The sequence below is a fragment of the Actinia tenebrosa genome, unplaced genomic scaffold (assembly GCF_029948245.1).
Source record: "Actinia tenebrosa isolate PJP-AT-01 unplaced genomic scaffold, QUT_ActTen_1.0 PGA_scaffold6__47_contigs__length_16458017, whole genome shotgun sequence".
NCBI lineage: Eukaryota > Metazoa > Cnidaria > Anthozoa > Actiniaria > Actiniidae > Actinia > Actinia tenebrosa.
Genome location: NW_028292583.1, coordinates 11528260 through 11542396, shown reverse-complemented (window position 1 = coordinate 11542396; position 14137 = coordinate 11528260). Strand labels below are relative to the sequence as shown.

The following is a 14137-nucleotide window of genomic DNA, read 5'->3' as shown; positions in this document are numbered from 1 at the left end:
AAGCCATTTTGAATCCAGTCGTAATATAATGTTCAACAGAAGCTAAAATCCTCGATCAAGTCTCTTTTTATTTTTCATATCGTTTTCATTTAGTAATATCTATTCAATATGAGTGACAATGAAGAGCGAGGCACTGAAAATCAAGAGATCGAGCCCGCTATTTGGGCAGTAGCGCCAAGACTTCATCAAGAACAGGGACCAGTTGATGTGTCTGCTAGTCCTGCTTTTCAATGTCTAGATGAGGTACAGTAGATAAATGATTTATAGTTTACGATCTCCAATGCTAAATCATCAACACAGAAACAATAACTTTATAGCTTTGTTTGTCAAAAAAGTTAACGTAACCCATGAAGTTTACTTTATTGATGTAGATATTTTTATATCTCTTCACAGCTGTTTTTCGAGGGCAAAATTGCAGGTGAAAAAGTAGCGAAACTGAAAGCCAAGTACACTAGTCTACATGAAAGGCTCAAATCAACAAGGGAGCAAGAAACAGCCTTCCTACATCAAGCTAAAGAGATGCACCAAGAAGTGCAACGACAACGGGCTGAGTTGGAGAAGGGGGACAACTTTCCTGACGGAGATAACACAGAAGTAAACAAACTAAGACAAGAACTTCTGAAGTACCACAATGAACTTGCACAGGCTGATGAAAGACAATATCAGCTAGAATTTAAACTAGAAGGACTAAAAGAAGAAAAGATGATGTTAGAAAGAGAGTATTCTCGTATGCCAAAACCAGGGGAAATTGAGAAACAGCAAAAGGAGTTACAGAAATCCATAGATGAGTTAAAGAAAGAAATTGCTCAAAGGACAGTGGAAACCAAAGGATTGAAAGAAGAGTTAGAAAATAGGGATGTGAAAATAAGTGGTATTAAAAAAGAGATTGATGAAGACTTGGAGAACCAACAGAGTCTGAGGGTAAGTCTGGGTTTATAAACATGATTTACAATACATGTATATTATGTACATTTTGCATAATGATACTCAGCAGATCATGGCAGATCGAATTTTTGCCAACTGGATCACACATTCTATTAGGGATTCACTTGAAATCATTTTCTGTGTCATGCAGAATGTTCTGAATTCAGCTGAATTTTGAGTTTTCAATAGCATTATTACTGGTTGACAGCTCGTGGTGGTGAAGCCAGTTTGGAGCAGATAATGAGATTCAAAAACTTTTATTGAATCCCAACAATTCAAATTACCATCATGATTACTTTGTTTTATTGCATGTATTACTCTGAAATATTGAGTTGGAGATGCTATCATCATATCATCATTATGTCTCATGTCTGTTAATAATTGTATTTTAACATTAAAAACAATACTTGACACAAATCTCTTTTAGGATAAGCTTGTTCAAGTCCATTCACAACCTGCACATATTGCTAAACAGACAGACCTTATTTCAAGACAATTCAAGTGAGTAAATCTTACTTCAATCAGAGCTATTTTTGTGTGGTGAAGAGCATGTTTGGTTTACTTAGTGCATGCATTCATCTTTCAGGGATGCGGAGGAAAAAAGAAGCAAACTTGATGGAGAACTTGAAGAAGTAGTAAAGGAGGTAAAACTTTAATTTTATTTGTTATCATTGGAATCAGTAGTCATGTCATTGTTTTTTGTTTGACTAATTATTTGATCTCTAGTTAGCATGTCAGTAAATACCTGTAGATATATCGTTATTAGACAACCAGATATTTCAATAATCTTTCTATTGTTGATAATCAGTTGCAGAGAATAGAAGGCCGAAGGACATACTTGGAGGATGAAAAAGTTGAGCTCTCAGAAGCATTAGACAAACAAAGACACAGCTATGAAGGAAAGGTAAGCAAAGAACAATCTTAGAAAGAGATTAAGAAATGTCCATGTATACAGCTATAAAGAATACAGAACAATTAGCAAAACACTGAGAGAAGTGTTTGAACAAGCATGTCAATCCTCATGAGCAAGCAATTACCAAGCATTCTTGTAGTTGTTTTATAAAATACGGACTAAAATTACCTGCATTACTGGTTTTAAATAGGAGAGAGAGGTTGACTTAATAATGAAAGAATATGAACTAGCCAAGGAGAGACAGTCAGAGTTCATAGGTGATCGAGGCACATTGGACTTAAATCTCAAGCATGCAGCTATAGAGAAAAAGGTTCAACATGATCTTCATGCAAGGAAACTAAGAGAAAAGGAAAGAGATCTCAAGTATGGAAATGACTTGATTTGTTTAACACTGTCACACTCAGACATCATCATAATCATTATCACTCCTCACGCCTAAGGGTGAATAAGGCCATTTGGTTTCTGTGAATTCTCACTTTTTTCAGGGTGGGATAATTAGCCCTTCGTCTAGCCCCCAACCTGAAGGACCAGTGGATCACTGTTTTTTTGGTCTTTTCCCTTCAACCTGTTCAGCATGGGGGACCCTAACAGGAGTACAAGACTCCAGCCAACGTAGCTCTTGGGTTTATAGAGACACTGCCTCACTATGATAAGGTCATGACACCTTCGAAGCAGACTAAGACATCAGACATCGTCATCAGCAGCTTGTGCATAAGCAGTGCACACTACTCTGTGGTGCTTCCCTACCTCGTGTAGATCTTGCTTGATGCTTTTTAGTATTGATACTAAGGCATTTCCAATATCTTTTCTTAAAACCAGATCCCTAAAGAAAAGTGAGTTACAACTTAAAGTTGCTGAAGAATCCCTTTCCCATGTGAAGTCTGTCTATGACAAGGTCAAAGGTCAAGTGGATAGTCGTCCAAGGGATGATGGTACTCTTACGGAAAAAAGAAAAGAACTGCAACGTGAAGTCATTGCTACTAAAAGAACTCTTGCTCAACAGGTATGGCTAAAGACAGTGATTTCTTTCATTGTTGTGCAAAACAGCTGCACATGTGAAATTATGTGCGATGAAATGTAAAAGTTGTACAATATTGATATTTTAATCTGTTATTTGTCTAGAATGCATTGACAGCCAGGGAGAGAGTAAGAGTGGAACACATGATCAATGAAGAAGAAAGATTGCTCATGGAACAGAGTGAACTGCGAGTGGATGTTATTGACCTCACACGACTTGCACAAATCAAGGTAAGATCAATAAGGTTGTGTGCCCATTCATCATACAGTTTACAGTTACCTCTTTTTGTCTTCTATTTTTTAATTAAGCTATATGTTTTCCTTCCTCTGCAAAAATTGGCTTTTAAACTTTAATTCGATGATGAGCCATCTGGCGTGGCTACAGAAGACTGAGCAATCCTTCCCTGCATGATTGATTTAAAGGGTTAACAAGTGCTGCAATATCTGAAACATCATCTCCAACTATTTAGCATAGCTTGCAATTGCAGATTATGACTTGCATATCTTTGACAAATATTGCCTTCTACTTCCAGGCTGATGAAAGAGAACAGAAAGCCAGGGATTACATGAGAGCTGAGGTGGGTATAAAAAGCTCCCTATAAGGGACTCTTCCATGAGTTTTGCTCCACACGAAGCACCACTACATTCATTATTTATAACACACAACACACATGTTAATTTTTATGGAAAGAGGAAAACCGGAGAACTGCATCAAATCAACTTATCTCATATGCCTGCGGCCAGGTCAGTCAAAATCAAATGTGCGGCTCCTGACAGCGATGAGAGACAGCTTCGTAACAGAGGAGTTAAATGCCATTCATATATATATATATATATATGTATTCCTGTCTAATGATTTTAAGGACAAATTCTAATACATGCTCATGAACTTTAGTTGAGGTATCAGCGAGCATTGGAAGACCTGAAGACAAAGAACCTGAATATCCAAGACAGTGCAAAGAAGTATGCAGAGATGCAACACAAGTAAGTACTGAATATGAACGTCTTAAAATATAACAATAATAAATTAATTGACAAGGAATAATAACTTATCTAGAACCTATCAAGGTGACGATACTTACAGTGCTTCTAAATCACTCGCGCAAAGTCGTATAATTTTCCTGTCGCGACAAAATAGGGTTTTGGTGGACGTCAATCAAAGTGTTTTCCTGACATTGTGGGAAAATACCCGAAGTGATTAAGGTAACGTGCCTATTGACGTCCACCAAAACCTACTTTGTCGCAACCATGACTCCGCACATCGGCCTATTGAGAAGATGACGGGCTCGGCCTTCTTCAGGGTTAGTTATTTCATAACGGCATCATTTGTAGCGTTTTCAAATCCTGATGAAGATTTCGACGCCGGAGACAAGGGCTTTGGGAACTACTGTAGTGGAGTATAGTACGGCATCAGTAATAGTACACTTTGATAATAGAAATTACAAAAACACTTGCCGCAAGAGTCATTTCCAAATCAAGAGTCTAAGCTTCTGTTTTCGAAGTTTAGTTGGGATAATTTAAAAGATATACCACAAGTTTCCCAAATATTTTCTCACTTAATACCCTACTGTAAAACACAGGTTGTCAGATTTTGCCAAGCTCTACGACGTCATCAAGAATGAGAGAAACAAGTGCGTGAACCTGATTCAAACCAGCACTCAAGTGAGTATAGATTGTACAAGGAAGCAAGAACTCCATGCTGATAGAAAGGTTTAGTTAGATGTCAAGGGAATAATCTTTATTCTATATTCTCTCGTAACAGAAAGCTGCAGAAATGCGAGAGAAGATTAAAATCCTACAAAATGAAATAGAGATTCTACGATCGAAAGTCAACGCAAAAGACAGGTACTTCAAGTTTGAAGTACTTTATTTTCAAAGGAAAAAATAAGGGACTAAGTTTTGCTCATTTTTTGCATGGTTTTGTTTCCCCAACAGACTTTTGCAGAAAGCTCGTCTCAAGAGAAATAACGCTGTTGTCATACGAGATAGTTTACGAAATGAGGAGAGCAAGCAGTCGAGAGTGGACGAAGATAACAGAGATAAACGTGAACAACTTGTAAGTCAAGCGCAACAATATTTTCCAATATCCTTTGTTCGATTTTTGTATGTACGAGTTTTACGGCCACACTTATAAATTTTGAAACTAAACTTTTGTACTTAATTTTTTACCAGCGTCTTGATATCGCCAAGCTTAACGAACTTATCAACAAAGCTGAGGAGAATATGGTTCAGTTACGTAAACGATATGAGGGAAGCGTCCAAGAACGAAACGACATGTAAGAACTCTTCACATTTTTTTTAACACACCAGTCAAATATATCAATTATTGATTCTTGAGAGTTGGCTAAGGCTCGGACACAAGATGCATCATTGCGCGCAATATTGTAGGCAATGCTGCTGGAGTTGGATCGCATCCTACTTCAGCAACATTGCGTGCAACCAATTGCGTCGTGAGACATGCCTCACAACATTGATTGCCTGTAGTATTGCACGCAATGTTGCAGCGTGTGTCCATAGCTTTACTGTCAGGATGTTTTGTCTTATTTTTTCGTTTCTTTCGTCTAGGGGAATTAAGCTCATAGAACGAAACGAAGAAGTTTGTGTTTTCTACGAAACATTAAACATTCAAGGTAAAAAAAATTTGCAGAATGTAGAGAACAATTATTAGTTTATTAGTCTATTTAGAATCAGCTAAAGCAGTAGTATGAAATGTTTGATATTGCAATGGTTTCCTATGCTTTCATGAAGTTTCACTCAACCACGTCTCGTTTTCAAATGACCTTATTTAAGAGTATCCTTGACCATATTTAAGAGTATCCTGGACCATATTTAAGGGTATCCTTTTTTCAAATGACCGTATTTAAGGGTATCCTTTTTTCAAATGACCGTATTTAAGAGTAATCTTTTTTCGAATGACCATATTTAAGAGTATCCTTTTTTCAAATGACCATATTTAAGAGTAATCTTTTTTCGAATGACCAATGGACTTTTTTTGTAGAAACGATGATTCGTAATGGAGACGTCGAGCTGAAAGCACGTGAGGAAGAAATACGTTTCCTTAAAATGGAGGTACGCATACTGACCTTTATGAAAATCTTTTTCAGTAGTTTTTATCTAATTTAGTTCATTCACTCATCTATATAAAGAAAAAATATTACACCCATATCGACGGTGCATTGCCCGCATTCTCCGTTTTTTCTCATTTCTCATTTACTATCAGGATCCTTTTTGCAGTTCCTTTGGTTGGTCTTATCAATACTAAAAATTTCTTGATGATCTTGTATTTATTAGTTGAATGAGATACGGCGTGGGATAGGACTAGTAAATAAGAACATGCCAAACAAGAGAGCGCTGGACGATGAACTAGCGACCCTACAGATACAGGTAAGGAACACTTAACGCACTTAACACACCAACACGGAAGTTTGTTCATGTGAAATACTCGGTTACGAGTTTCCTTGCAAGACGCAAAAGGGAATCGTACAAATATTGCTTATACGTCTTAGATTTTAAAATATTGCGCGCAAACATAAATAGGATTTTATCTGCGATAGCAATTATGGTGCATATTAATGCTATCCTTCATAAAACATTCAGTGTTGAACTTCATGCATATTTTATCTTGGAAATTATAAAACTAAAAAAATATGCTTTACATATTGTATCAAACAAATAACAAACGTGCGCGCGTCTGTGTACTCTCATAAAGCACGCGCCCACAACCAATCAGATTGCAGGATTTATAATAGTTATTTCATAATATCTTTTAAATTCCTTTATCAGCTTGCAGCGTGCAGAGACAGGCTTATCGACTTAGAGAAAGATCTAGAAGATCCCACCAACGAAGAACGCGTTCGCCTTCTGGGTGGGGCAGACCCGGAACCGGAAGTCCTGGCCAAAAAGATCGAAGAATTAGAATTGAGGTTGGCCGAGAAGGAAGAAAAACTACTCGAAAAAGACTTGATAAATGAAGAAGTCAGTCGGCTTGCTGAAAGAACAAAGGCCAAGGCTGAAAGTGGTAAAGATGACACGCTTGAACTTGCTAAGAAGGTAAGTTAATTGTATTTAAAAGAATAACTTACCTTGATAATAATGAAAGAATAATCCACTCCTCACTGATAGTTTTTGTAGGCTCGCAGGTAAAGAATAGCTACGTGTATGGTATTTCAAAACATACATGCGTGCAGTTCTAGCTTCACCTTTTGATGTGCAAATATCGTCAAGCTCGTTGCACGGGTTGTAGTTCACTACTCAAAATCTTTTAATAATCGACTGAGTATTTTAATAGATGTTATTTTGAGCCGTGCAACCGGTTTGTCAAATATTGGCAGGACCCATCACCCAACCTCCACCAGTACTTATGCCATTCACAAGCATTGTATAACAAGTATTTATGTCTTTAAAGGTGAACGAATATCAAGCGAAGATCAAAGATACAACAAGAAAGATGATGGCTATGGTATCAGAACTGTCTATGAACCAAGCTAATGCTATGAAGCTACAGCAGACGGTCAAACATCAAGAACAACTGCTGGAGCAGGCGTACATTAGAATGGAGAGAGGCGAAGCACCTACTGATGATGCAGAAAAGGAGTGGCAGAGGATGATGCGTGAAGAACTGCGTAGACAGATGGATATGCAAGATACGAAAATGGTTAGTTTTCTGTTAGAAAAAGACGTCGTGACAATGAAAGACTCACGGTATGGACGTGCCATGCCGAACGCTTTTCATTGGATGAGGAGTGATCCCTCTCGCTGTGACTGGTTGGACTGGTTCGATAGACCTTTTTACTTATGCTTTCCCATTTCACATCACGTGTCATTCCATTGAGTATCATTTCTTTGTTTAATGTTTGCGTATAAGAAGACACATGAATATGGATACGACCCATACAACGAATCTTATTCTCAAGAAAATGACACGTGGTCTGAAATGAGGAAAACATTACGCTCAAGGTAACGAGGTCTATCGATGAATCAGAAATGTCCAGCTATTGATGCCATCAGTCGCTTAAAGCAGATAAAATAATGTGTATATGAACCATTATCTTTCTTTCCATTCACCTTCCCATTCACTTTCCCAGTACTTCCTCAGCTTTCTTGTCTGGTTACGACTGGGAACAAGAATGACTTCCTGAATAGTGAAGGTATTAAAAAATCAAAAAATTTTTCCACAGCGCGAAGAAGAAGAGGAACACTATCAATTACCCGGTGGAGTATACACCACAGCCGAGCCTCGACCCAATGCCTATATACCAGACGATGACTCCGACTTACCCATCCCCAGGCCATACGGGTCGCTTGCGCCTTTCAAGCCGTCGGAGCCTGGATCTACTATGCGACATATTCGGAAGCCTGTTATTAAACCTATTGAAATATAAGATTAAATACAAAGTATTAAAATTACAGCTGAGTGGGTTAGAATGTTGGAGAAAATATAGAAATATTGTTGTAAATACTTGTCGAAGGTTTTCAAACCAGGACTTATTAATAAAAAAAATACAAAAATCCAGTTTTAAAATGGTCAACAAAATTGTGCAACTTGTCGTGCAACATTGTTGCGTTGCAAGTTGCAGAGCAAATGTTACACTCCGGCGCGCAACACACTCGTTATACTCTTTGTTGGCTCCATATTGGTGCAGGCAATTTTTGGATTTCAAGTTACGTCATAGCTACCATGTCAATTGACGATAACAAATCATTCCTCATTACCCTCTCTCTTTAGATCAACCGACATGGTGGCGGGAAAATGGCGGCTGTTTTATTGATATTTATACCTTGAGTGAATTTGACAGTTTTGAATCATGTGGTTGCACTCCAAGAAGAAATAATGAATCGAACGAAACCACTCAATCTATGGATATATTATACGACAGCCAAAGCTTAATAGATAGATATTTGAGGCAACCAGTGACAAAAGCATTTGGATAAATCCTATGATAATAGTAACTGGAAAGCCTCGCAAGTTTATCTTATCTTAAGTTTTAAAGGATTATATGGCTGAATAATGTTTTGATTTACTGATTGTTCGAATGCACTATAACCAGCTGAAAGAAAAGACAAAAAGCGATCTAGCCAATCAGGAAAAAGCAAAACCTGACTAATCACAATCTTTCATTTATGTTCTCCACATGTGATTGGACTGGCGTCTGCCTTGCCGTGTAACGAGGGCCTCTCTCCGTGCCTCGAGCATTACGCAGTCATAAGAAAACTACTCCCTTGACATTTATTACTTACCTTCATGCAGATCATCATGCAGATCATCTCAGTTCAGTTGTCAGAGATTATCAAATAGAAGTCATGTATACTAGATAAGCTGTCTTCCTCAGAGCAAGTGTGGATATATATGCTTGTTCCTCTTACTTGATTTCAGTCTTCGTTAGTCCGTGTTGCTAGTTTAATTTTTTTTATTTTTATAAATGTCTCTTAACGGAGTCTCTTAGAGCCCCTAAAAGACTAATAATTGTGATGAGAGGGTTTGGATGTTAAGTACGCACGCACTATCAGCCGACCAACAGCTTTTCTTTTCTTCATCTCAGTTCAGTTGTCAGAGATTTTTAAATAAAAGTCATGTATACTAGTGTATACTAGATACTCAATAATATTAGTCTTCCTTTATATATTTATATATTATATTTATATTTATATATTATATTTGAGACTGATTTTATATCAAAATTTTTAATCGTTATTCTTTGACAAACAGTATTTTTACAAAGTATGACATGTACATGCTGTATGTACATTGGAAGCGTCCAGAAAGTAGTTTGTACTAGCAAAGTAAAAAAAAATTGAACGGAGTACAAGATAAGATGCAACAAGCGAGTACTTATTATAATATAGAATATTGCTTTTTCCATTATAAAAGTGCTCATCAAATCTAAGATCTTTAATCCGTTTAGACGGCAGGATAGATTCCTTCTATCCTGGTGTCCCGTTCACGTGATACCAAAGTTCTTCTCGATCTCATCAATCAGTTCCAACTCCGCTTCATCATAAACGGCCAGGTTTTCTGGGGCAGTGATCCTTTCATCCAAGTTGTCCTGCTCTGGACCATCACTCACGTGTTTAGCAAGTGATTGCGTATCTGTTGGAACATCCACGAACCGTACACATTTCTTTACAGCAACGGCCGTGGACTTGTCTCGCACAGCACGCACACGATCTATGGAAACTTGTTGCTGTTTGTTTCCACCTTCAGGCTGCAGGTTTTTGATGATGTTTTCCTTGTCAGCTGGGACCGCCTTGTTTAAAGGTCCCACTTGGCTGGGAACAGGTGCTCGACCTCTCCTTGTCTTGGGGCGTGGTAGCTCGCATCTGTATCCTGCTCTATCTTGGCCAGCAGGAATGATCTCATCCAGTTCATATAAGAGCAGATCAGCAGCGCATGCGTCCCCCAAAAGTAGCTTATCCACCTCGACAGTCCATGTCTCGAGGGCTGTCTTTGTTTTCCTGCCGTCCCCAACGATGAGAGGATCAGTGTAAACCGGCATGCGCCAGATGTTCTTCTTGGGGCGTCGTGGTTTGTGTACGACCACATTATGATCCGTTCGAGCACAGTTCCTTGACTGATCATCATCTTCATCGGACTCACAGGATTCTTCAGACACATTAGTTCTCTTGGGTTCTGGTTTGACAACATCATGGTCCGAGAGAAATGAAGAAGCCACTGATCCGGATTCAGATGAGGCGTCACTTGTCGGCCATGGAGTGGAACTGGAAACCAAGGTTACCTTGCTGGAACTTGATTCGCGAAGCTGTTGATTTTGGTGGAGAAGAGAATTCTCATACGGCACAATGAAAGTACTGGTGGATAGTGGTCTCTTCTTTAGTGTTGGTCCATCTGAGGTGTTTGTAGTTGTTTCACATGCTTCAGCAACCTCATGCTTGCTTGTGGCTGCTGGCACCTCCACCTGACAGTTGCTGTCGTTCTTTCCATTGTTTGTGTTCTTTCTCCCGAAGAATGAAAATCGATGGCTCTTGTTTTTGGCGGGAGATGACGTCACCGGTTTTCCTTCTGGAGAGACTTTACTTTTCTTCAACTGAGAAAGACAATTTCCCATTTTCGTTTCTATTTTCAATCCTATTATTTCAATATTAGTTTTGAGAGCACAACTTTAGACATCAATCAAATTGATTTCAAGTTGATAATGAATCAATTACACGTCACAATGGATGATGACGTAATTAGCGCGCGACGTTTAACCTTATTTGGATATTAACCACAGGAAACCCACGCGCTCGACAGGGAATTGATTTTGCGCGCGCATTTGAAACTAAAAATGTTCGTTAAGGTGCGTGGCTGCCTACTTTTGAACGTTCGAATTGAGCCCACGATGAGCGCGCGCTCAAAAATCGCTGAAAAATCTATAAGAGTTTATTGAAGAACCATACGCGTTTTGAGCTTCAACAGGGCAAAACCCTCAAATTTTGCACGGGACTCTATTTTTTAATAGCTCATTCGAAAAAACTCCTAAAAATCTAGGTAATATCAACATTTTAGAAAAAAATCAGTATTACATGAAATAATAGATTTTTGTAGGGATTTTTGTTCGACTTTATGAGATTTTTTAAGAGCACCGAAACTACAAAATATGACAAATCAATGTATTTTTTTGTATTTTTGTCGAAAATATCCACGTATTATTGTAGAATGATTGACTAGCCTTCATTCGTGCAATCATAGAGTCTGCAAATAACTATTATCTTATGAATCTTAATTTTTTTCTAATCACTTCCGGTGGCTCAATTTTTACTCCAAAAGCTCGTGCATAGGCTTCCATTAAAAGCTGATTATCTCGAAAACAAACTCGGGACACCCTATTTTTCTTTCCAGATTTGGAATCAGCATTAAATTTCAATTCGGAAAATCGAAGTTTTAAAAAAAGTTTAAATCAATTTCCAAAAGTAGGCAGTCACCTTAAAAATTCAGAAAATTAGCAAAAATAGTAGAGATTCAAACAGAAATAAGACCGAAAAAGAACTGTCTATTTTTGCTGACAAAATAGATGTAGATTTAGATAAGAATACTGTCACTCTTAGTCTAAGTGTGCAAGTAGAATAAAATGATGTTTGAGAACGAAAGACGGCATGGTGTAGTGAAAATGGCATCTGTAATATCGTCCAAGTTGGTTTTCTACTGTTTTTTCTTTAATTAAGGAAATGAAACTACAGAAATGTACGGGGGGATTAGCTATTCGAATATGTACATGTGATTTTGAAAATAATCAATTAATTTCAAAGTCTCAAGAAAGGCAGGATAAAATGCTGAAAGATGCTTGCGGACGAATGTCATGGTGTAAGCGTAAGGTTTGGCATAATGGACGGGGTTTATAGAATATTTATAGATATATATATATACATGTATATAAACCTTAGGGCGCTGACAAAGATGCAAATTTTTATAGCTATAGCTGTGATCCATAACAAAATATTTGGGATCATAGAGAGCGGAAGAATAGGTTTAATTATGCTCATCCTGGCATGCAAGAACCACAGTAAGAAATGTCTGGTGCTGATAATCCTTAGATAAGATAGCGTCGCTATTTACTTATGTGATGGTAAACAGGCCGAGTGGACTAACCAGATATAGCGGTACTTTATATATCCACCGAAGTTTCTTCCCCATGGCCATTATTTGCATGGGTTTTCTTCAATACACAGTTCTTCACAAGCCGTACTAGTCTTCCCCTGGCATACTCGACCAGATATTCGTCCTGCCAAGCGTTGCCTGACTGATAGACTAGAACGAACGATAGTTTGATTTCCAGGCTCAGAGGTTTCTGATTGGCAACAGCAGCAGCAGACTGTTTTTAAATGACGCCTAAAGTCAGCACTATGAAGCGAGTAGATTATTGGGTTAACACAAGTATTCAAATGCACCAAGGCTAAACTGGTTGTCTCGAGAGGCTGTGGGGCTGATTGATCAAATAAAATCATTAGCTGAACTACACAAGTGGTTAACCAAGAGACGACAAAAATGCTTGAAACGACCACTAACATCTGGGCTAATTTACGCCGAGCCTTGACTCGAGCCGCATTTGCCACGCTTGAAGCTTTGGGAGCACACCAAAGAGTATAGATTATTCTGCTATAGCAATAGAATATGATGCAACTCGGAAGAAACAGAAATATGATAATAATAAAGAAATAATAAAGTCGCCTCTGTGGAGAGTAAATCTTCAGTGTTTTGCATTCATAGTCGCCTTTTTGATAGCTCCATTGAAGAAATAATGTTGGTGACATAAAAATGAGAATTGCCATCCATAGAATGATCAAAATTAAAGATGCCCTCCGTCGTTTCTTGGCGTTGCGGGAAAATGGTCTCACTACAGCAAAAAATCTTTCAATTGAAATAATGGTGAGCGTTGCAATGGAGACGCCACAAGTGACATGGACTGCGTAGTTGGCGCTCTTGCAGAAAGCCGTCCAGTCGAAGTCCCTATCAGAAAGATGAACAAGCATACCTAGTGTTTGAAGAAGACCGTACGCTAAGTCTGCCACTGCCAAGTTAACTAATAAATAGTTTGTGAATGTCCTCATGGAGATGTTCTTCAGAACAATAGCACAAACCAGGATATTCCCCACGATATTTAAGGGAGATGTCAACAACAGAAACCATACATATCCCCTTGACATTTTGCTCATTTCCAAAACCCTTCCAAGAAGCTTCAAGGAAGACGACAGATGAACCTGAGTCCAGTTTGCTTGACAGAGACGAGAGTTAGTGTTTCCTGTAGTTTCGTTCGTGATGTTATTTGATTATGTTAATCATTGTTCATTGTACGCCTACACATTCGTAATGAGTACAATAATGAATAAAAAACAATAACCACGATTGGGGATTGACTTGATCCGACTGACACTAAACAGACTATCCACCCACTCATGAATATAAAACAAAATAAATAACATAAACAAACCATTCTTAAACTCTTCCAATCATGTCTTTTCTTCAACCACCTTCTAGAGCGATTCTTAAAAATCACTTTCGCCCTTACATTTTTTGGAGTTAATTTATAGCAAAGGTGTCAAAAACTTGAAAGGTTTCCAATAATATCCTGGTTTTCTGACGGACATGTTTATTAGCAGGCAACTGGCTGGCGAATCAAAAGCACGGGTTTTTCAGAATTGGAAACAAAAATCACACCAGTAATGATATCTGTTTTTTTTATATTTAGTTTTCTTTTGATTGGAGATTTTAATTTCCGATCTCATCTTTCGAAAGGGTGAAGTTAATTCCGTCTTGCTAGGAGCTAAAAGCTAGGATTTCAAAATCCAAAA

General features: G+C 38.1%; 2 protein-coding genes across 2 annotated transcripts; one reads left to right on the top strand and one right to left on the bottom strand.

The window, feature by feature from the left end:
- Nucleotides 1-4: 4 nt before the first annotated feature.
- LOC116302172 (coiled-coil domain-containing protein 146) lies at nucleotides 5-8362 on the top strand. Its single transcript, XM_031711399.1, has 20 exons — nucleotides 5-243; nucleotides 394-921; nucleotides 1352-1425; nucleotides 1511-1568; nucleotides 1733-1828; nucleotides 2028-2200; nucleotides 2657-2840; nucleotides 2960-3085; nucleotides 3388-3432; nucleotides 3750-3838; nucleotides 4435-4516; nucleotides 4617-4699; nucleotides 4790-4910; nucleotides 5027-5130; nucleotides 5420-5484; nucleotides 5853-5923; nucleotides 6146-6238; nucleotides 6638-6904; nucleotides 7260-7508; nucleotides 8032-8362. Exons 1-20 carry the CDS (start codon nucleotides 109-111, stop codon nucleotides 8233-8235), a joined length of 2847 nt encoding a protein of 948 aa, XP_031567259.1. The 5' UTR covers nucleotides 5-108; the 3' UTR covers nucleotides 8236-8362.
- Nucleotides 8363-10791: 2429 nt separating this feature from the next.
- LOC116292242 (orexin receptor type 2-like) lies at nucleotides 10792-13718 on the bottom strand. Its single transcript, XM_089038582.1, has 2 exons — nucleotides 12438-13718; nucleotides 10792-10896 (listed from the first exon to the last, which is right to left on the bottom strand). The coding sequence occupies exon 1, from the start codon at nucleotides 13499-13501 to the stop codon at nucleotides 12488-12490; it is 1014 nt and encodes a 337-aa protein (XP_088894708.1). The 5' UTR covers nucleotides 13502-13718; the 3' UTR covers nucleotides 10792-10896; nucleotides 12438-12487.
- Between the last annotated feature and the right edge of the window lie 419 nt (nucleotides 13719-14137).

What these genes read in the sequence shown, in the direction of transcription:
- LOC116302172 (XM_031711399.1), top strand. Translation starts at nt 109, where the DNA reads ATGAGTGACAATGAAGAGCGAGGCACTGAAAATCAAGAGATCGAGCCC. An exon ending in AGAACCAACAGAGTCTGAGG is followed by an intron (nt 922 to 1,351) that starts GTAAGTCTGGGT and finishes AATCTCTTTTAG; the next exon opens with GATAAGCTTGTTCAAGTCCA. An exon ending in TACGTTTCCTTAAAATGGAG is followed by an intron (nt 5,924 to 6,145) that starts GTACGCATACTG and finishes TGTATTTATTAG; the next exon opens with TTGAATGAGATACGGCGTGG.
- LOC116292242 (XM_089038582.1), bottom strand. Translation starts at nt 13,501, where the DNA reads ATGAGCAAAATGTCAAGGGGATATGTATGGTTTCTGTTGTTGACATCT.